Source organism: Etheostoma cragini, chromosome 14 (assembly GCF_013103735.1).
Source record: "Etheostoma cragini isolate CJK2018 chromosome 14, CSU_Ecrag_1.0, whole genome shotgun sequence".
In the NCBI taxonomy this organism is placed as follows: domain Eukaryota; kingdom Metazoa; phylum Chordata; class Actinopteri; order Perciformes; family Percidae; genus Etheostoma; species Etheostoma cragini.
Window position 1 is genome coordinate 20,038,053 of NC_048420.1, and position 24,303 is coordinate 20,062,355.

General features: G+C 41.3%; 1 protein-coding gene across 25 annotated transcripts in view; it reads right to left on the reverse strand.

Annotated features, from left to right (window-relative positions):
* The window catches only part of pleca (plectin a), a 102,016-nt gene that overhangs the window by 41,653 nt on the left and 36,060 nt on the right, over window positions 1-24,303 (reverse strand). For 4 of the 25 annotated variants that reach the window (XM_034892261.1, XM_034892255.1, XM_034892258.1 and 1 more), the window contains exon 1: window positions 4,702-4,950. The exons of 14 other annotated variants lie outside the window; for them this stretch is intronic. In XM_034892261.1, coding sequence (XP_034748152.1) covers window positions 4,702-4,804 — 103 coding nt within the window. In that variant the 5' untranslated portion in view covers window positions 4,805-4,950. Of the gene's footprint in view, window positions 1-509; window positions 761-4,701; window positions 4,951-6,864; window positions 7,091-24,303 lie in introns of those variants that run through there. 7 more of the 25 variants (XM_034892256.1, XM_034892252.1, XM_034892248.1 and 4 more) reach the window with 2 other exon arrangements.

The following is a 24,303-nucleotide window of genomic DNA, read 5'->3' on the forward strand; positions in this document are numbered from 1 at the left end:
CTGATAATCTGGTGGTTATTTGTTGCTAATTATTTGGTTTATTAAACGTCAGAAAATGTTGCGTATTTATATGGAAACAGTCCAGAGCCCAATGGTCTTTAGCTTATTATCATTGCTGGCTTTACGAATTACATAAATAACTTATCGTTGTTGACGCTTAATTTTCTGTATAGTTCAACGATTAATGAGTCATTTCACCTCTACATTACAGTAATCTGCTTTGTGGGAGGGGAGATTGTCAGGATACTGTCATCACTAATAATGCTCATGTTATCTTTGAGTCAACTTTTATAAAGTGCATGAAACAATAATAAAAATGAAAAAAAGAACAACAAAAACAAAGCTTTCCTGCGAAACCTGTCTTCATGTCTTGTGGGTGGAGGCATGAAAAAGGTTAATTAACATCCCCACCATCAGCACCCCGACAGCCCCTCCCAACCAGAACCTCCTCCTAGACCTCAAGAGCTGAGAGCTAGAGATGGAGACGGCGGCCGAGCGCTCGGACCTACCTGCGCAGCACATGCGGCTGTACAGATGAGTCCCCACTTCTCCGCAGCTCATTTCATGGATGTAATTAGTTCGTCGATAAAGCATTTGGTGCTCCAGCCCGCCGCACCAGGACGGCACAGCAGCGCGCATCGTATCCTCCACTTCGGCCATCCTGGTGTGTGTTTGTTCCGCGCGTAAACGAACGGCGCGCTGGGCATTCCTGAAAACGCCCCCTGACTCGCGTATTTCTCGTAACGAGCCCTCAAAACTTTTCTCCCTCCTCTACCCGAGCCACAGAAAAAAGCAGTGTCGTGTCAGATTGCAGACACTTTGTCACAAGCCCAGCCCACTTTTGTTCTGTTTAGAGAGATGAACTGGAGCTCTCTGCTGCTCCATTCTTCTTTGTTGTCGCCTTAGTGCGTAGCGCGTACAGTAACGAGTAACGGTTTGTGACACTGAAGCGGCTGAACAGACATCCCGAAATAAACAGACCGGAGGGTTGTGTATGCTGCTCTGGACTACACGATGCGTCCCTATTTTAGCATGTGTGATGTGTGGGCCTCTCCCCACATTACATAACCAACCAGCCTCCTAAGTGCAAAGCAGAAACTAGAATAACTTTTGGGAAGCCACATTTAATATGATAATTACACAGTGTGAGATATGCTACTCTCTGGCGTCTCCCTGTGTGTTAAAGGACGCTGTGGAGGTTTGACTGCTCACATAAGCAACTTTTACCCTCAGGCTTAATAAATGGTTCCCTCCCACATGTACAACAGCTGTGGGTCATAAATAACTACAACATGGGAGTCTTGTTTTCTCTCTTTCTTTGTAACATTAAGAAAGGGAAAACATTCACAAGCTTACTTTACTGGCTTATTTTCAAGTTAAGGCAGCACAAACCACCTGAGAGTATACACATTGTATGTCACGCTTAAGGCAATCTCGCTATTGAACTGTAATTTAAACTAAATCACCAGTAACTAAAGCTTTTCAGCAACTGAATTTCACTCCGCTCACAGGAACGGGGATCTGTACATTTCTAGTCAGAACGAAAGTAAGTATAGGCTGTTTGGCTGTTTATTTATAGAATTATTTTTGCAAAAGTAAAGATCTCGGTTACTACACATAACTGCATCCAATATCAACACGTGCTTTTCTTTTAACGTCTACATGGTTTGCCTCTAACCATTTGGTAGAAAATAATGAAATGTAATTAGTTTAGGCTTTAGCCTTTGATGCAATTTGGAATTCTGCTGTGGATGTCAGTTTTGTAAAACAGGTTTGCAGCTCTGACACTGATAATAAAAGTAGGAAATGATAACTAATACATCCAAGAGGCTTAATTCTCTGGACCACACAACAGCGCTATTGAACAGCATTCAAATGTTGTGTTTAAGGGTAAGATACTGACTTTAGCATTTGAAAACATCAATAAACACCAATAAATAAATGAATAAAATAATTCAATTAAAGCAAACGATCAAAGACACTAACATTTTACTACTACAGTGTCCTTAATCTTAAAATAAGTAAAACTTGGATTGATCGAGGATGCATGTGTTCAGATGTATGCAGGGGCTGGTGCCAATTGGACTAAAAGGAGTGTTTGAGACTTTATCACATGTTGAGAAGAGACGGTTGCTGGCCCTTTACCCTCTAAAACATAAACATAGATCAGAGCCGAGCTGCTGCCATGACTGGGGGGTCACGGTGACAGAGTGGGAAGCCCCTAATACCACTAATGTGTTTTATGTTACCTTTGCTATTGTGAAGGGCATGTAGGGACGTGTAGGGCTTTCAACACATGGCGTCCTTCAATAACGCCATGTTTTTCACTTTTTTAGTTAAAGCGGAGCGGGCCTTCCTTCCTCCCTGTCTCTATCATTACTGCCACAGTGAAAGGAGACAGGGAAGTGAGTCACAGCTTCTAACCCCCAGCCAAAATCTAAACCCAATCCTACAATGTGGCAAGTGGAGTAGCAGATGCGGCCGCCAGGCTGGTGGCTCTGCCATGAACACAGGTGCAGGTTGGGAGTGGCTTCCCAAACGGATTAGACTAATTGAGTGTTGTGAATCGAATGGAGCTTTTTAATCTTTTGTGTCTTCAGAAGGCCTCATACAAAATCATTAAAGGAAATCTTATAAATACAATAAAAGTAAAATAAATAAAAATGAAAGAAGGGTTGACATTACAGAGAAGAAGAGTACTTGAAGAAGCGGTCAAAAGCCTTGTTTTAAGGATTTGACCAACAGAGAACTCAGAGTCTTTTAAAGGTCCCGAGGATCAGCATGCGGCCTTGTGAAGGAAAGCCACAGACCTCCTGCTTCAGTTTGTTGTGACTGTAACCAGGATACAGTCCACTGTCCCCAGTGTCGGGTTCACTACCTTTAGCCGGCCGCCATTTGTGGCACTCTGTGAGCTTTTTTTAAACCTGGCTCCGAGTGAAAAAATCCCTTTTACCTACTTTACCCTTTCCCACTGTGTCAAAGGCACCTTGTTGCTCGTGCTAACTGTAGTTCTAACTTACACAAGTGGACCAGCTGCATCCTAACCTTCAGCACGTGACACTTGGAAGTGTGGCCACTGTTTACACTACAGGTCCAATACAAATCAAACAGACAGAAATTGTACGTGAAACCTCCCCCCTCTGTTGAAAATACATCATAGAAGTGCTAGGAAGAAGGAATATGACCGTTGCTGATGTACAGGGTTCAAACGCATTGTCTGCACTGCGGCAAAAACACAGCTGAAAGCAGATCTCTTCAAATGCAAATTGGCTGGATATTGACAGAAGGCAGAGATAGCACAGTTTTGCAATGCAATGTTTGCCAGCAATTTACCAGCCAAAATGTTCTAGGAAACCTTGTTTTGATCAGTGCTTTAGCTGCACACATCATACAGAATATAAGGAGAGGTAGATACGTCTATATTTAATGTGTTTTCACTTTTGTTCTAATTTGCATATTAAGCCTTACTGGACATAAGAAAGTTTGTGGGTCTGTTTCTTCCTCTGATGACTTGCCACCGCTCTGAAAATTTACTCTTAGTGTCACAACAAACTCAAGTAGGTCACACTACCCTTATCTACTCAAGGTGTGTCCTCCTTGACTTCTTTGAACAGGATTATGCTGTTTACTACTATCTGACCTAGAGCACTGGGAGCAATAAGGGAAAAGTATAGTGCCTAGCTTTAGTTTAGCAAAACAAACAGTGTGTATCTTACTGGTGCAAACAGTCTGTTGCCTAATTCATTTAAAATGCCATCTCCATGCAGGTAGAGGAGCTCCGATGTGACTTTATTGTCTTAAATTTCTGTCGAAAGTTACTGAATTGTGTCTGTTAGCCAAACCGGTTTCTCACATTACTTTCAGAGGTGGGACAACAACAGCTGTCCTTCATCTACACCTGCAGACTAACACTGTCAGTCAGACATCCTATAATTTGCCTGCGGGTGTGTCGCCTGCAGAAGCGTGTTTGACATACGCCATTGCGCCAAGCTGCATTAACAGTGAACTAGGTCTGCCTGAGGTGTGGCTGGTGACATTTAAAGGCACAGATGCCTGCAGGTAAAATTTCAGGCTATTGGGTGGGTCTAAGAGTAATTATTTTTCTTGGGACGGAAACAATTGGTATGTGAAAAGGAAGTGCTTAACTTTTTTACACTGACAGCATTCCAAGAAGAAACCCACTGAACGAGTCTAACAAGAATAGAGGAGAAACCACAAATAAACATAAGATACTCTAGAATAGTCAAGGGCTTAACCTCAAACACAACTCAAGCCATAGAATTTGAATGAAATGATGAAGCATTTTTAAAAGGACACTAATCAATGGAAAAAAACAGCAGACAAGCAAAGCTGATGCCGAGGTGTGCACATCAAAGCTCTGACGAGGCACAAAAAAAAAAAGTCAACCAGAAAACTCCAGCTCCGACGTCATCACATTACAGCTGGCATTTACAGGGTTAACTGCAACATCTCCACACCACAGGAAACCGAGACGTGTGAGGGAAAAAAGAGGGGGGAGTGAGGAAGAGAGGAGTGTGCAACAGAAAAAAACACACAGGACAGGAGAGAGCCCAGACGACGGACGAGAACAGCCGGCGAGAAACTATTTGCACAGAAAACCCTTGTTCTACCTTTCTCTAAAGACACCGTCATCTCTCCTGAAGTAAGCCTCGTAGCGATGACATTTCTAGCTTTTCTTACCTTTCTTCTTCTGTACTCTCCACTGCCAGGCAAAGATTAAAGTAACTATGTGACCCACAACCACAAGGGCTGGGAACACATTTCCAGGGGGGATTGCCGGCATCGGGCCTGGTACAAAGTGGAGAGTCCCAAGCTCTGAAGAAAGAAGGGAGGGCTGGGGGTGAAAGGTGAGGGGAGTGGAGGGGGTGTGCGCCTAGGGGTGTGGTGGTGCTATCCCGGACTTTAAAACAGGCAGTGCAGCCAAGTTGTCCGTGACTTTTACGAGAGAGAGAGAGAGAAGAGCGACAGAGCACCCCTCCCTCCCTCTCTTCTCTGTGACTCAGTCCTCTGGCTGAAGTGCTTAATCTCCCTCCCTCCCTCTTTTTTCCTGTACTTTACTCTAACAATTCCGCTTGTTCTCTTTTTGACAATCTTTTTTGTTATCTTAAGTTGTACTTATTTTAAAATTAGCTGTAATTCTCCTAGCGCAAGCATCCTTGCAGTAGTTAAAAAGAAGTTTTGTCCTCCTGCATGGCTCAAGTGACTCCACTGGTTTTGCCCTGCAGGAACTATCTCGCTGCAGCCTATCTGCAGGAGTTAATAATATATGAGACTGTTTTGTGTGAGACGCGCACACACATACACACATACACACATACACACACACACACATAACACAATCATTCCAGTCAGCCTTGATAAGAAGCAAAACTAAGCGCGAGGGTGATCCACCTTGAGCCAGTAGTCAAAGTTTCCAACTCATTCACTCCATAGGATTTTATTTTACCCACCAAAGCCCCTTCAGTTATTTTCCATCAAGTTTTATGAGTCACAAATCATCCAAGGCCAACCCCTTCCTTCTTTTCTAAATGTTTAGACTAAAGCCATGCCTCCCCAGTTTATTTTTCCCCTCCACAGAATAACCCACCCGCAATCCATTCATTCTCATTCACTGTTTCCCTACTGTAGATGCTAGTTGCATTCTTATGCTTGGGCAGCACAACCAGGACCTATAAGTTTCCCAGAAAACTTTTTAACAGCATACTTTTTTTCAACCCATATTTTAGAAAGGGCTTTTCATTTTTCCTCTGGAAAGGTCCTGTTATTTACACACTGAAGAATCTTTAGTGCAAATCTCTGCTTATACTAGAACAATCCCCTTCTGACAAAATTCCTAAATTCCTCTCTGAGCATTTCACCTGGATCTCAGCAACATGCCTTTTCTATTCAGTGTTAATCCAGTGAGCTATGCAAGGACTGGCAAACCTTAAAACTGGATGGATCTTCTTTAATAACACAAAGTGTAACAGCACTCTTGACACATCAAAACCATCTCGCTGCGGGCATAATGGCAACTCTGCCGGAGTTTCTGATGCCAGACCGTAACGCAGTAACCCAACACCAAGACCAGTGTCACGATCACACGTGCTACATAAAACAAGCAGAAATAGACGTTAGACCTCAAGCTGCCTTTGGCATGAGCACAATGTCAAATAGTATACAGAGGAGATTTCAAAATAGTCCTCTGGTGTACAGGCTTTTGACAGACTGAAGGGAAGAAACGACAGAGTTGAAAGAATACATTTAAAAAAGATAGCAGTTGGGAACTGAAGCTAAAGTACACTCGCAACAAATAAGAAAGGGTGATTGTAACTGAGCCGAGTGTTGGCAGATAATTCTCGGTAAAACCCTATATGATCCTTTTTTCAAAATGTCAACCAAATCCCCAAAGCCTTAGAAGCAGGCAGTTCAAATTGGCAATTAGTTATAGTGAAGATCGAGCAAAGGGAATAAAAACCAAGGGAGCAGTACAGATGTCTGGAATGAATTATTTCTACCACTCCTTCATGGGAGGAGCCGGCCCCCTCCCACTCTCTTCACATGGTATGTGTTTGCTCAATGATTCCCATATTGTGATACATGCTTAGCATACCCGTATGAAGGCAATAAAGCCCAACTTTAAATCAATAAACAGTCTGTTAAGTAAAAAGGTCTTTTGATTTCAGTTAAAATACCTCAATTGCTAATGACAAATATTTCCCAAAGAGCATAGGTAAGTAAGCAATGAGAGGAATGTCAGAGACATGCAAGACATTTAACTCTATGATTATTCCTGTTTTAGCATCCCCCAAATGCAATGATAGAGTATTTAAAATGAAATACTCCTGTAAAAAGAAAACCTACCGTTTGGTGGTCCTGGACAGAAACAGCAGCATAAGTCCATCTTTGCTCAGCGTCTTCACAACTTTTAGAGAAAATACTGAACTGCCAAGGAGTCAAATCTGACCTCACGACATTGTGTTCTGATGAAAACTCAGGGGGGCGTGCTGAAAAAGCTTGAAAAAAAAGGAAGAGGGAAGCGGAGGCACAGCTGGGAAGTGAAAACTAGTCAGCGTTGCGAGTTTGACTTAATTTGTGAGCTTTCTTTAGTGGAAACAGCATCTCATGCGTGGTGGTTTCTGGTTTCTGACGAATGCCAATAGATGGAATCCATGTGTAGGGCTGCAGAAACTCCCAGGGACACATTTTCCGACAGGCTTTAGACAAAGAGCGGAAAACATGTCTTTTTGCCAGAGAGCTATTATAACAAAGACTTCCCTGTGTAATCCATTGAAAAGTTGGAGACAGTTAAAATATGCCACCATATCCCCAGGATATGGATCACACTGTATGACTACCACAGCAATGGATTTAAAGCTAAAAAAAAGAAAAGAAAAAAAGTGGGAGCTGAGTCTAAAACATTTAACTGATAATAAATAATTAAAATAAAAAATAAAAAATAAGAAAATCATAATAATAGAGGATTTGTACCAACATCTAACATGTTGGCTATATTAGCACACATCTATACAGTAGTATCTTTGAATAAATGTAGACTATATTGTTTTGTTTTGGCCATTATTCTTTTAGTGGTTTATTTGTGTTGAACTGTTAAGAACATTAACTATTAACATTAACATTAAGTGCTATTACTTGTACTAACCAGTTGCAGTCACTTTATGATTGAACTGTCAAACATTCCCTGGTTGCAGTTTCTCAAATATGAGATGTGGCTTATATAATTATCTTTTTATTTTGGACTGTTAGTCGAACAAAACAAACAAAATTCATCTCCGGGCTTAATTTCAGTTCAATTTGTTTCACGTTTTATTGACTAAATGATTTAAACCAAAAACATCATTAGCTGCAGCCCGATAAATTACAATAACAAGCAAAACTAAAATGCTGCGTCTCTACTCAAGGCAACATACAGTCTGTTAATCTCAACGACATGTAATCTACCCAGCTGTGCATTATGTCTGAGTACACCCAGGCCTGGTACTTCACTGGGATCCCTAGTATTCACCCGAAACGTGGAGACGTGCACAAAGAGCATCCAGTCAGGGGCCCTCCTGCTGCCCACACGCCCTAGATCTAACACCAGGGAACATGATCCCAAACACAGTCAATCAGCGTGGGTGGTATCTAACTCAAATTATGAACTATAATCTGTTTCACTCTTATTGTCTAAATAATCTGGGATCTAAATACACCAGACACAGAGGATGCAAGTCTTCGAAAACGCAATCTTAAAAACCCTTAAAACAATGTGCTGTCACTTAATCACAAACACAACTCTGTCCTGAGTTATCTGATACACTGGCAGTGAGAGACACACCCATACCAGCTACATCCTCTTTGGTCCTCAGCACAAGCTCAGACTCACAATAAAGTATTTATGTGCTGACACCTTTTGGTAAGAAGACAGAACTGTTCCATGAACAAAGACTTCCTACCTTGGCCGTGTTGAATCAGAGCCTCGATGAAGTCTCTTGTATAATTCATTTCCATCGCAGTTCAAGTGGTTTCTTCTTGATATCTTTATGTCACTGAATTACATAATAAATGCAACGTATAGTACTATGCAACAGCAGGTTAGTGACTCTCTGTGCTGCACGACTATTCCATTCTAATACCGTGTGGTCTTTTTAAATGTTGGAGTTTACATTCATTGCAGGCTGGGCTAAAACGCTAAAGGGCAGATGGAAAGTGGCAACTGCCACATGTTCCCATCTGGACTGCTTCTGCTGCTTCACCCTTCTTGCGGAGGCAAAGGCAGGAAACGCTGAGTGTGGCTTAACTGGACTCACGTTTCCCAAGCTTTCTGCTTAGTCATATATCAGCCCTGACAATGGAAAGTTCTGAGGCATGGCTGCATTTTAAGGTAAAGCCTAGAACTTAAATATGGGGATTATGCAGAAGCACTGCTCATCACCAATCTGTGTAAGTCAAAAATACGTATATATAGGAACTCTGAGAAATGCTGACTGTTCTGTAAGATGAAGAGAACATGACTGGATGGTCTGCATGTAAATAGCGTTCAATATACAGAAGCAGGATGGCATTTAAAGCAGATCAATTTCCCCCCAGCAGGTGGCAGAAGGAACTCCATCAGTCAAACACTACTTAATATCAATAATATCTACATGTACGTACAGTATAGAAAGGGAAATCTGAAACTGTTAATAGGTTAAAGTATATTCTAATTTAATAATGGATTTAATTCTATAAAATCCATTAACATCTACAAAATACCTACCAGCTTACATATTGACTAGCCTAACTAGAAGTTGCTCTAGTAGACCCCAATTTCCTATAACTAAACTGTGTGTGTATATATATATATATATATTAATATATAATATTAATATATTAAAACTCAAGATTTCCCAACGGGTCATACAAGTAAGCCACAGGCTGGCCCAAGTCTTCATGCATCCAATAAAATGAGCTAATTGGCAGCCTGTTTGTAATTAAGCTGTATGGGAAACGACAAGAGCATTACTTGTATTGTTAGAAGATTAAATTATCCCTTTCTCAACCTCCAAAACACATTAACCATAGCAACACCCAGATAGCCACTACCACAGACAAGAGAAGAGAGGAGGAGAAGGATGAAGAACTAAGACAAGCTCAAACCTTCTAGGAAATCAGGCCACACCCTCTGAACATCCTGCCGCTTCTCAGGGTCCTCTGTGAGGAAGCCTTGGTCTCCCTGAAGCAGAGTGGTCTTCGGGGCATCAACTGGACACTCTGAAGGGACTACAGGGCTGGGACAGCCTGCCTCAAAGGCTGCACCGGTGGAGGTCTCTGAGACATGAAACGCAGAGATGGCTGTCGTAGGAATAGTCATCTCCATGACTTTCTGAGTGTCCGCTACATCAGCAATGTCATAATCCACAACTGGTTCTGTGGCTGTTGATGGAGAGGTCACTGAGTCATGGTCAGAATCAGACTTGGAGGCCTTAGCCTTGGACACAGGACCGGTGATGTCAACATACAGCTGTTTCATCTCAACATCATATGACAACTTCTTAACAGTTTCTTCAGTCCCCACATCTGCTTCCTCAAGAAAACCATCTTTAACGTCTGGTTGTTCATCCTTTCCAGTAAGCTCTGCCAGGAAAAGGACTGTTTGCCGGTCCACCACCGCATGTTCGCCAGGTTCAACCCCAGGTACTAACTTTCCAGGTACCTCCAAGGCTAGATTTGAGGTTTCTCCTCTTGTTACATCTGGGGCCAATTCGTCTGAGGGCTCCCTAATTGTAGCCTCCTGCATTTCCATACATTCAGACTCTTCCAAAGCTGCAGGTGGGTTTGGAGCAGCCATCTCAACACACTTCTCCAGGACATCCGTCACAGGGACACAAGGAGCCATGTGAACAGTTGGCATCTCTTTGGAGAACTTTGGTACAATTGAAGAAGAGGGGACTAAATAATCTGGTAGCTTAGCCTCCTTCACTGAGTCAGGACATCTGGTGGTTCTGTCCTTAGTGGGGAGACAAGAAACTCCAAAACTTTTCCTGTTACCCTCATTGGCCCAATGTTCCTCTCCTCTGCAGAAATCCTTGTCTCTCTTTAATAAAGTCTTGGTCTGAATACCAGTCTGACCAACTGATGCATCACACTGGTAGGAGCCTCTGAAGTGTATGGTAGGTATCTTAGCTTGGTCTCCCTCTTTAACTCTCTTGTGGCGGTAAATGTGCCTGTCCATCAGGGTCTCTTGGCTTTCTCTCCCAGGTTTAGGTTTGGGTTTTGGGATGTAGGATGTGGGGCCTTTCACTGTTTGTGCTAGAGCAGAGGATGCAGGGCGACGAACGTGTTGAAGGGATGCAGGCATGACCTCCGGTGGCAGGCGCAGGTAATCTCGCAGGTATGCAATTCCTTCGTTGGTTAGATAATAATAGGCGTGTTTCCAAGCAAAAGTCTCCCGGACACAGCCCTTAGATTTGAGAGAGCCCATGGCGCTGATTACCTTCATCTTGGTAACCCCTGGGACGTCAGGGTGCATTGAGTGTGGATGCTTGTCCTTCTTTGTCACAATCACACCATCTCGAAAGAGAAGCTCATAGATTGCCCTCAGATCAGTTAAGGGCATTACCATTCCAGCCACCATTTTAACTTCTAGTATTCTGTTATCTTTTTGAGAAATTTCTTCTTAAAATATTTGTAAATAGTACCACTTTACTATACAGTGTTTGCATGAAGTAACATCAAACTAACGAGACTACAATCTTTCCTTTTGCTTCCCTGTGATAAAGCATCTATCTACCTAATTATCATCATGAGTCAGCATGGCAAAACAGCGATGCTCACAACCCCTCCTACCTTTCTCAGTCCCCCGTCGCAAGAGAAACTGTGTAGAAGAGAGGCGAGAGGGATGAAAGGAGGAGAATTCAAGGGGGTGTGTGCACAAAGGATGAAAACAGAAACCAAAAGGATCTGAGGGAGCCGAGTAGAGAAGGTTTGTCCGCTGAATGGCTGATGGGCATTACTACTACAAGCCTACCAACGTCTTTCGCCAGTTTTAAGGATTGAGAAAATGAATAATGTAGTTTTAATTCTCAAACTTCCTTACTCTCATAGTTCCCATCTCTTATAAAAATCAACAATTCTAACATTCTTAGTAGAAATAAGATGTTAATAGTGTATTTATCAAATGTATTTTGCTTTAACATATTGACACTTTGTAAATAATAATAATAATAATAAACAATTTTGTGAACATTTCAAACATGTAGAAATGTATCTCTCCAATTTTGTCTAGTTTTCTACTTTAAAATAGGTTTAATACTTGGGAAGATGGATCCTTTTTGCAGATGGGATATTCTACTATTCTAATTTAAAAACAGTTTAAGAAATGCATTCCTTCTAGAACATAGAGGTCTCTGCTTATTTCCTAATAAACTATGAGATTAAACCACAATCAAAAAGCATGTTAATATATAAATGTAAATCGAAGGCTTTGCTCCTCTGTCTGTGTGATATTGTAGAGCCCTCAGTCACATTACATTATTTGTCTGGTGTAAAGATTTAAAATAGATATAACTTTAAATCACAGTGTATACTGTACTGAGAGAGTTAGTGTACAGCTAATGCTCTTGATGTAAAAACTAGGTTGAGTGTATGCAGCGGAGGAGCCGAGCCGACAGATAAAAAGGTTCATCTGATCGAGAGATGACACACAACCAGCTATCAACAGGGCTGAGGGGAAAACCACCAGCAAACACAAAACACAACACACAACTGTAGCAAGTCTACAACCTTTAAAAGCTACAGACTGTTGGAATTTGTCCCTTTGACAAAAAGCAAGGGTACAAAAGGAACAGTACACGTATGTTAAACTGCTGAAGGTGCCCAATATTATATACTAACAAAGCTACTTTTCATTTCTAAAGGTTGGGAGTTGTGTCAGAGTTCTTGTATTTCTTTTGGAAAGACCAAACCTAAGACTCAACTACTAAAGGAGTCCATCATCTCTGCTGTCCCTACTTTTCCCTCAGCAGTCAAAGCCCAAATTCACAAGCAGCCAACTCTGCAAACCTAAATGGAAAAACTATCAAGTAATTTCTTTCCCTCAAAAGAAGACAATTGGGCCTGTGTTCACTTCTCTGTTACTCACCCTCTCTGAGACTGATTGACACTGGAAAGCAATATGGAATTCTGGGTAACCATGGTTGCCAGTGAGGCTAAAAATACAAAGGAGAAGGTTTGGAAAATGTTTGGAGGGGATGGCGATTTTTTCTTTATGTGGTAGAACTGTGCCCTTCTCTGCCAGCTGCACTGATTCACTGTCATCCTATAATAAATATTAGAATAAAGCACATGCCACAGTGCCCTCTGCAGATCCCATTAATGTCCCAGACTGTGCAGAGTACCTAGTACAGTAGAAAGCAGATATGGAGTGGCAATAGGAAGAGTTGGGACTTTTCCTGGTGGGGCAGTATTCGAGGCTGCGAGGGCTGGTCTGTTAACAGTTTTACATTGCAAGTTCTTAGCAACACCATCCGGTGGCCTGGTGTGTGGCCGCTGCCCGCTGGTCAAACGGTGCGGCCTCTGCTCAACCCGTATGGGGGGCTGCAGCAGCCCATTACTTCAACACAAACACAGGCTAATCAGAAAGCACGGTCACAACCATGTCTAGGATTTTCAGAAATATAGGGGGATCAGTGGGCTGCCCCTCCCCAAATGGCATAGCCCTGGTCGGCCCATGTAGTAGAGCCATCGGACACCTCTTTTTTTCTTCGTCACGTTTGGAAGCCTATTTGTAACGTTGTGAGTGTGAGTCTAATGATGGGAAGCCAAAAAAGAAAAGGGGAAGGTGGCGCTGAGAATACAGGAGAACATCCGTTAGCACTGTTAAGCATTTACAATTCAAATAGTTGATCTCTTGCAACCATTTCATAATCCCCTTAATGAAAATAACTGTTTGTTACCCTGTTTGTCAAAAAAAGGAATGTGAAACAGATTCACAGTCTACTGGGAGCAATGTTTCATAACACATCGCTGGCAGTAACAACACACGTTAGAGGCAGCGGGTTTGGCAAGGACTCCAGCAGGTCTGGGTTAAATAGTATTAGTCAATCATTCTCACAGTTCAACACAGGCTGCGAGTTGAGGCCACATCCAACTACATACTTTTAAAAATACAATAGGTATAACACATAATAATACAAAAGTCCTTTTAGTCACACTGAACTCTGCAGATGGAGGTAACCCACGTTTCTGGGACATGCCAACGTTAAAACAATCACAGCAAATGTACTCTTTCGCCAGACAAGGCTCCACTGCGGATCATACCAGGCAAATGATGTGCTGCCAGTTCCCTGGTATTTTGATAGACAGGAATGATATATTGAAGTGAAGATATCTGGAAGAATGAACCACAAATCATAAAGATGGCTGAATTGCTGCTTTGCTAGCACGGTTAAAGTCTGAACATATGGCACAGCAAATAAAAGAATTTATGGTAGAAGAAAGTCGATCTCTCACAGTGCAATAATTCAGTGGTATTTGATTGGACGCAAAGACTTCATCTCCATGTGCTCTTCATTACCTGCCCTTGGGCTCTAAATCAAACAAAACCGTGCCAACCTGCCCCAGGAAGAATACACCAACAGTGTTCCAGCTTTCCAGCCAATAACCGACAAGAAGGATTTGGGGTGGGGGTTGGGAGGTGGTTAGTGCTAGTTTGAAAATACTTTGAACCTCAACAAGAAGAAACGTCACCCAACATTGCTTAGAGCACCTTTAAAAAGTCTGTACCTGCGTCCCACCTCTTCTAGCTTTTGCTCTCAACTACAGCCTTTCTATTTACACACAGTACAAAGAATCAGCTATAACATAGACACACATGTATAAATAAACATTACTGAGTTACAAATTTACTATTAACCAAATGAGGAATAAATCTATACAATGTGGTAACTTCTTCAAGTTAACACTGATGGGACAATCACTAAGATTCTGAGCAGCTACCCCATGTGAATATGTTCAACCATGAAGCAAACACAGCATGCTCAACCTTTGCCTGGATATAAATTAGGAAGTTGGTTTAATTTGCCCCATGATGAATGCTTATTGCCATGGTGGAAGTGGCAGTGGGCGAGAGAATGGAGACCATTCAAGGTGACAGTGGCTGCTTTTAAAAACAAACCCATTAAACTCTTCTGGCAGATGAAGCGCTCTTTGCATTCCAGAACAGACTTTACAGCAAGTAATTTAAGCTGTTTGGTGGTCTTCCAAGTTGTTATATGCAACTTTGCGTTTTGACATTTGGAAAAGGAGCAGTGGGAAAAGTGCTGGGAGGAGTATTGCTTAAACAACACACACACACATGTATATAATATGGTGATAAACTGACTATTCCTCAGTGATCATAATCTAGCATCCAATCTGCTGATCAATAAACACCTACAGCCATTCTGCTAGGTAAACTGTCTGAAATGAAATAAAAGCCAGTTTATTATGTGGACATGTAAGTATCAAAAGGTGTCACTTCATCCATCTCTTTCTAAGTTCCATCTGTTCTCTCTTCTGTTGTGGAGTTAGATCTGACATCTGTCCACCTCAAATTCACAGGATTTCACAAATATTTTACTGATTTGTGGAACATGATTTTCCCAAAGAAGACTGATTATCTGCTGACGTGCCCCAAGGTTTAAATAACTTAAACAGTAAGGCTGCTGGTCTATTTAATGGCCATTTGTCAAAAACCACAGATAAGCACACAAAAACTATTCAGGCATATATTTAGGCGTTAGCAGTCCTGCTCCCTTTATTTATCCTCCCAACACACAAATAAGCCTTGCTAGCATAAAATGATACTAAACAGAAATAGACTCTTACCACTATGTGGTCCATATTTGACCGTGGTTACTTAGTGGATAAAAATATAAAGATAGAAAAGCCATACACAGATTTCCTGTATTGCTGAATGATAAAATTACATAGATTCGATCTGCAATGGATCAAAAATATATTAATAATAAAGCTATGAAATATCAAACATCAACATTTGATACGGATATGACTCATCCACATGCAATTGGGTTCCTCAAAAAGAGCAGGACAGTCATAAGACCGTGTCAGATGTGTATAGGGTGTGTAAATTCAGTACTTTTTAAGAAACGCCCAATTGCCTCCTCAATAAAGAGTATCAAAAAATGCCTCGTCATTCAACACCAAATTTCAATACCTAAGGGTCAGTGAGCCAATAAGATTTGTACCATAATGTGTAGAGTGACACTAACCAGCCATGTGTGTAAATAATATAAGTAGGAAGATGAGTTAAGGTCTGGATTTAAACCTTTAAGACCAATCCTTGAGCAAGATGCTGTATCTGAATCGCCTGTAGCAGGTTACTGTGCTGTTGCTAACAAGACAATAATAGATAAAAAAGAGAAATATAATAGTAAGTCTGCAGGATGACAGGTCATAATAGTCACGTGGTGGTGGTGCAAGGTATTAGCCATTGACATAAAACACAAAGGTGATGAATATGAAATGTCTGACTAGGCATGCAACACGCTGTGTGACGTATCTTCTCGTCTGCGACACCCATGAGACGTTTTTAATTTTGGGTATGAGGAAAGTACACCATAAATTTAAACTTGACGGAGATGACAAAGCAAAGCAAAAAGTTTTAGCTTGTGTTGCACGTATTGATCACAATAAAAGCATTGAAACATGAGCTGTCTAGAGGGCATTGGAGGTAAAATGGCTGTCAGTGTGAGCCACTAATGGATGCTCACAGCACTGAGTGGCTGAATCATAGAACTTACAGGCTTAAGAGGAAGCCCCGTGAGGCATCCCAGGGAGGCATGAAGCAGCTGCGGTGTGGACAGATACGCTATAAAGCATTTAAAGTGGAAACGTAGCTCAGTGGCAAAGGTGGCAGGACGTAGATTGTCTGAAAGATTACTGAGCTAAAATGGAGGACTTGCACATTGCCGGAGTTTCCAGTTTGCAAGATCTGATCATAAGAGTGTTGTGTGATTAAGAGGAACCATATGCCATAGCAACCGACGAGGAGGAAATATGAGAGTTTCCGTGTGTGTGTGTGTGTGTGTGTGTGTGTGTGTGTGTGTGTGTGTGTGTGTAGTGAGTCACCAAACATCCCTGGTAGGGTGTGGTTGACCAAGAATGCCCGTAACCATAGAAACATGATGCACCATAGAAATATGAGTAAATACACAAGGACAGAACAGTGGTCAGAGAAGAAAACATTGCTACTGGCAACACAAAAAACACACTCTTCTTGGAAGTGAGAGATGCTCAGTGGTTTATCACCACGCAACCATAACTGAACATCCCAGCTTCAGATGATAAAAACGTTGAAAATTGACAAACTGGCAGCATGGATACAGGATGAGGTGAGGGCAGACATTATTATGAAGGGTGATATTTATGTTACCATGCACACACACTTTCATCTCGAGACTATAAAACCCAAACCTAAAATAAAACCCTAACCACAGGAACGAGAAGTTGAAATTTTAAAGAATATGTATGTTTTGAGTATCTTCCCCACTGCTTCCTATGTCTCCACAACATAGCTATTCACACCACTTCTGCATGACGCTAGTGCCTCCTCGTAGCTCAGAAGCTCTGCTGCAAGCAGCATTTTGAGTTATCAATTGGCAAAGCAAGGTTTGTTTACAACATACTGAACATACCGATCAACAGTCACCACAGGAATCTAGTGTAATTGCTGTGAATCCAAGCTAATTACAGCCATGTTCTATGCTTACAGCAAGTCTACTATACTCAAAACTACACTAATACTCAAAAGACAGTATTTCTTAAAGTTCACTTCTCTTGACTTTCAGATTCAAAACCAAGCTGATATATAGTGACTGATAGTTGAATTTGACAACAGAATATCACAGTTGCACAGAAACAGGGGCACTGCACTAAACTTTGCAAACACATGGACAATATCTAGCAAGTGGTCAAATGAAATTAGCTCTACATCTTGAGAAGAAAGTGTACATGTATGGTTTAGTCCATGGCTGAAGCCGCTATGTAACCCAGGGATGCTCATGGAGGTGCCAGCTGATTGAAATTGGTCTGTTCTGGCCAAGATTTATAAAATCTTTAAGACCAGGGAGAAATCAGTGATGGTCTTGAAACAAGTGTCTAATATAAACCATGGTGCACTGTAGTTGAAACTGCATAAATGGTTACACTTTAAGTAACTTTTTCTTCATGGCCAGCTCCACAGCTCGTTAAAATACCCTAATTCTCAGATGCTAATAAACTACCAGATGAAGACAACTGCATTCATTGTGAGGATATCACCCGAGGGTATTTAAGGTAATGGTGCAACAATGGTGTTTTTGACTGCCAGATAAGCAATAACATAACTTAAAAGGCACTTTGGCAAAGCCTTGGATGGCATTCCCGTAGTCACAATCCTCTTTGGTCCGGGAGAGACTCTGAGGCCACTTTGACAGCATGATATGTGTGGGGTGCCATTAGTTGAGTCCTATATATCAGCTTTGCCCTCCTCATAAACCCAACCGTGACAGTGTGAAAGGGGCTACTTTAAAATACACCCTTTTACTGAGTGCTTCCCCTCCCCTCTGTCCAGCTCCATTCCCTTCTTATCTGTCCTTTTCCAGTTCACTCCCAGAATTTGCACCGCCGTGAGAAAAACGCATGGTAGTTACTACATTTTGCCTGGAGGAGAGTGGCAAAGAAGAGGTCTTATAAGGTAAGAGCAGAGTTCTTTGCATATGGCGGGGCGCCTTGCTGGCTATTGTCGGCTGTTTTGCCTGCGGTGAGGGTTGGCAAACAAACAGCCCCTGCAGCTTTTATAACTTTGTCTAATGCCAGGAAAGTTCTGGAAATGGCACAAGGATGACAGCTTTAAACTTACAATTACTGACAAACCTAAATTTGTCAGTGTATTCTGCATCTCTCCCACTGACAAACCTAAATTTGTCAGTGGGAGAGATGCTTGAATATAACCCACTCTGGATAGTTACACAAGCAAAATATAGTATATCCATCATGTGAAGGTACTTTGAGGTGCAGGCAGGCTTTGTAAACCATTTCCTATAATGTCTACGGAAACATCAAAGTCAATTAACAAGTCTATAACTATCAATTAAGGCAAAAACAATTAGCAGACTGATCAATTAGTCAACTGACATCAAATGAATCAACAATCATTTTGAAAATCAACTAGTTGTTCAAGTAATGTATCAAGTAAAAGGCCAAATATGAGGAATTGAATATCTTTATCTTTTGGAGTGTTGGTCAGACTAAACAAATATTCTGAAGACATCACCTTGGGTTCTGGGAAGTTGTGGATGTCAGTTATAACCATCTTATGTATGCGTTGATTGTAAAAAATAACTAAAAAATAAACCAAAACACATCAACAGAATATGTTAAATGAAAGCAATAATTACTTTCAGTCCTAATATTGAACATAAAGTGGACCATTAGACTGTACAAACTGACTGCATCACATGTGATTCCATCCTTTTAGCAAGGGGATACTTTTTGAGATACAAAAAGTACAGAAAGAAAGACTGGGACACAGACATGGCCTCGAGCTACAGATCACGTACAGTTGATTCACTTGGCATCAGAGCAAAGACTGTCCGATATGATGACGAACATCTTGCAGACTCTCATGCCACCAAAAACCACAGCACATGCTGCCCAGTCATTACCATTACTATATCAAAATGAAAAGCTGTATTCATTAGAAAGCTAGGCCAAATGCAAAGCTGGTGTGTAGCAAGTGGAAAATGAATTTGGATTTGGAAAAAAGCTGACAAAGACATGGACCTCAATTATATAAAACACTCTTGTCTAAGAAGACCAATTACAACAATAGATACCAAAGGATACTTTGGTTTCTGGTTTCAGATATTTTTATCTTATGCACATACAGGAAGAGCTCACCCTTTCTGTGCCACCTGACAGCCTCCACTGGCCCATACTGTCACTGGGGAGCCACAACTCAAACCCACAAAGAGTTTGAAAGGCAAACAGCCACTTACCTAGAAGAAAACAACACAAAAGACAGAAGCAAACACAGTTAGCAAAATGTAGTTTGTCCAAAAGTCAAATATGCATTTCAAAAACACATTCTTTGAAATTGAACTGGCTGTAAAAATGGAAAGAAAGTATTTTTAAGTAGAGTGGTGTTGACACACAAACACCAAGTGCAGGCTGCAGTTAATGGATTGAGCCTATTTGAGAAAATGTTTTTAATGGCATAAGATTTGGATTAATGTGCAGACCACAGGACCATTAAGGCAGGATTAAAGAAAATAAAAAATAAAAACCAAATGTTGTGGCAATGGCTGTGGAAATAGCAGCTGTCTTTATAGCAGTTCACTTTGTGAAAGCAATCTCATTTGGGCCTCCACAAATTCTGGCAATTTGTATCAGCCTGTAGTAGCTTCACTAACAGTACCACCTTCTGGCCACTTCAGGGACAGCTCAAAACTCAGGAGCAGCGGTGTTTAAAAACGTGTCTCACAGCAAGAGTCACCTGGTCAGTTCCCCTTTCGCCTGACAACACAAAGCATGAAGAGTGTGATCATGTCCCACTGTGGGAGGATTAGAGGAAGGAGTGTGTGATTAGAGAGGATGTGTCAAATTACAGAAGCAGCCCCCCTATTTGAATTACGGAAAACCTGGGGTTAATGAGATCATGTAATCACATCAGCTCTGTTAGGAGGCCATTCGCCTAGGATCATGGCCGGCCTTATCAACCAGCATGACTTACAGACTCACTGAAAGCTCCAACAGGATTACACTGACTATTACAGAGTAATAAAGATTCAAAGCAGATCACACAAAACTTACAGACTGAATTATAATGCACAGTCTTCATTATACAAGGGACTCAATTAAGTGGATCACCTTGAATCTTTTAACTAAAACAATCCATGTTTCTAGTACTTTTCTTATCTCCTTTTTTCTCACATTTGGTTGACAGTTCTTCTGTGTTGCATATATGCATACATTTTCCCACTTAAACCTGTAATACCGGACTTTTGGACCACTTGGGCACAGCATAAACAGGCTGTAAACATAATACCACATTATACCTGTCAAGTGGTTAGCAAACACTTGCCCATTCACACATGCAGCAAATATAGGTGTGTAAAAGATCGATTTAGTTCCAGCACTCAATCTTCTTTTAGCTCTTTTTTGTTCGCTATCATCTCCTGGGAGAAGTATCAGTCTCTTTAGCTGCTAAATGTGATGATAAATGATACATTTTTGCTGAAAATGATGGTGATGAGAGGGGTGGGACTGAACCAACATTCAGAAGAGTTGAGGGAAACTCTGGAGTCAGGCTATAATTTGTTTATATGAGTGGCCCCTTTCATATACAAGTGGTCATGTTATCCGTTTATAACGTTAACATATTGATTACAACCTATTCAGGGTAGGACTAACTCTTTGATGTATTTTTATGTCTCTGCATGCAGTTTACGTGGCTACAGTTCTCCATCTGGAGTGAATCATACTCCTGGCTGGACAGAAACAGGTGAGGAATCTAAAATGTGGCCGTCTACCAATTCCTGCAGCTCAAATAGCAGCTGAAGCATCTGACAGCTACTGAATACTGCTGCTACATAGACTGGGAGGGTGACATATGAGCCCTTCATATCTGAGCATGAAATACACACAGGATGCATGTGCATCAGTAACATTCAACAGACACGCCTAACCACGTGATACTTTCATTTCTGTAGAAATGTACAGAAATGTGACAATTAACATTTATATTTCACATCCCATATTTAGTGCACTTAAGAGAACCATATATTTTAAAGTATAGCCTCCGTCTGCACTGTTCCATCTACAGCGGTTGCTGATTTCTCCCCTGCATTGTCCTCATGGATCTTTTTATGCTGGTAAATTCTTGGCAAGTAGAAAGTGCAGCAGTGGAGAAAAAAGAAAACGCTGATGCGATTTTCGACTGGTCTGTTATCAGAAGATCAAACAGAGCACAACTACAGATAAACATGTACAGGATGTTGGGGGGAAATAAGGAAGCCAATCATACAGGGAGACTTATTTATCCCCAGATTACAGATTAAAATCTAAACCATATACTTTATGGTCATCAGGGAACCACATAATAACGCCATCATGATGGTAACCATGTTGTTATTTTTACTTTACTTCTACAAATTTGGTTAAGGAGAGCACACATTTGTCAGGCTTGAGAATCAAGGAATCACAAGGAGAGGGAGTGTCACCTCATGATCAATGAGGAGTCTTGGTGCTGAGAAAACATTTGCTAAAAAACTATATTCTGCTTTTGGACAAGGAATATCTAGAGTTAATAAATGAAATTTTACAAAAAAACAATATCACCACAAATAAATTAATTTATTACAGCTTTGTTGAAAAGTGTGCACGTGCCTTGATGATAATGCAATTACATGCAATGTCAAAACAGTGTCATAGGTGTTAGCGCCCCGACACCAAAAGCACTTCCTGTCTGCCTCTGCTCATGTAAAGGCCCTGACACACTAACCCCATAATCGGCGGCCGGACAGTCTGGCGAGGTCGGTGACTCAACTATGTTTGGTGTGTTCCATCCCGTCATCCGTCGGAGGGGCTGGCGGCCTTCATTATGGACAACCTGACGTGCTCGGTAAGAAGGTGGGCACTGCCTGCAGTTGGACTCTAATGACCCATCTGATTGGTGGAGTGCTAATGATGAGTGGGATGAGCGTGACTAGAGTCTCAAAATCTGACAAATGTCTTTTAAGCTGACTTTTGTCGATCTGAAATGAAGACAGATTCTGCAACTGCATGGCCAATTTCTTTCTTGTTGTTTTCAGAAACACATTCTGGTGAAGTATTTTAGTCAAATATGAGATCGTATTCTGAACAAGCTGCCAAGACAGTCTGGCTTTGAATTTCCGGAGAAACCAGACCCATGTGACGCGTTCGTCTAATCCGCTGTCGTCGGCCGTCGGCAGTCGCCATCGCATCGGTGTGTTCACTAGGCACTATTTTTGGGCCAACTCGGAGAGCCGGTCAGTCCGACATTAAACCTTCACCTGGACTAAAAAGCTGAAAGGAGAGTGACCAGGGAGGTCAACCGGAAGCTGATTGGATGAGCGTGTCACGTGGCTCTGCCTTCTCTAGGATTTCACAACCGAGCCTAATGGCGATTCATTCGGAACACAATCTCAAATTTTACGAAAATAGTTCACCAAAACGGGTTTGCGAAAAATTTTAAGCGAGAAAGAGGCCATACAGTTGCTGAATGTGTCTGTTTTATTTTAATCGACAAAGCTCAGCTTAATAGACAACTCGTGATTTCCGGTAAGTGTTTTAACATAAGTGTTTCTTTTGGGACAATACTAACTATTAAAAGTGGACACTACAGCAGTAAGTGGTCAGTGCACATCAGCAGTGTTAAAACAGCAGTCTGTTACTTAAAAAAAAAAGAACAAACTAAAAGAGTCCAACAAGACTGGTGCCATCAATAAGCGCACGTAAACTTGACAAGAAGAACCTATGAAATATGTATTATAGATTTTTTGTATTGTATGTTTGTCTTTTCCTGAACACAAATATGTGTACAGAATATATATATATATACTGTATGTATCACCGTTAAGGTTCTTACTTCTTCCAATCTTTTTGTATGACACTTAAATCCTATTTTTTACATTCATAACATACAGTTTCTTCTTTAACGTTAACATGTAATAATGTTACAATTATTCTGTTTGTGTCTAAATATCTGTGAACAATAAGTAGCTCTGCAGAATTAAAGAGTGAACTTGCCGAATGTCATGAAGCTACTTTGCCTCTTTGCCACGTACGTCTGGAAAAACTAAACCGCCCTGATGTCAAGTGCACGACCCCTGCCCTTAACCTCCTTTTAACTAGATATCCCTGGTATGAAACTGCCCCTCTTGAAGGTCCTGCCATCTTCCTTTCAACGGCATATAGCATTCAGAATGCATTATTCACAACAGTGTGTTTTGTGTAAACATGCTGATAAGAGCTAGAGGGAGTGTTGAAACACACAGAGCTACAGACATAACTCATGGTAGAGCTCCAACAGGCTGCTATAGGCTCATAGTTGAAAAGCAGCAGGTATTGTTTTCACATTGTTCTTGTGCTGTAATGTCTTCTATTGTTTGATTAAAAACAATTTAAAAAAAAAGAGATGTAGCATTAATTTAAACAGGCACGCCCATTTGAAGTTGGAAACCTCCTCAGCAAGACAGACCTGTCCAGGATGGCAGTATAAAAAGTTGCACACAAAACAAACAAAAATCAGGCAAGATACAAAAGAATACTTAATAAAGAAAAAGAGTAAAGTAAGAAAGTAAAGAAGAAAGAACGACTTCAATATCTCCCACTTAAGTGGAGGCTGATTAAATCATTCAGCACATGCAGATAAATGCAACACAATGCAAGTCATAGTTTAGAGAGCTAAACAAGCTCAAAATATCTGGGTCGAAACCCAGAGCTGGATGGTACAGGACAGGAATACCGTGCTGTTTTGACAGGTGAACTTTACTGTAAATAATAATTCACCAAGGCCATGTGTTAATAGTGGCCTTGCTTGTCTCAACACACGCAGGAGATTATCAACAGGCTCCCATTGTTAAAGAGCTGACTCTGGACCAAGTGCTTGGAAATAGCTGACAAGAAAGCACAATGGGAGGGATGGTCTTGAGGTGCCGACATGCTTACAAATGAACTGAGGTGCACTGAGTAAGCAGCAGTGTTCAACTTATTGAGTTGACTCCATTGGGAGCGCTCAGTGAAGCGAATGAGCTTTTA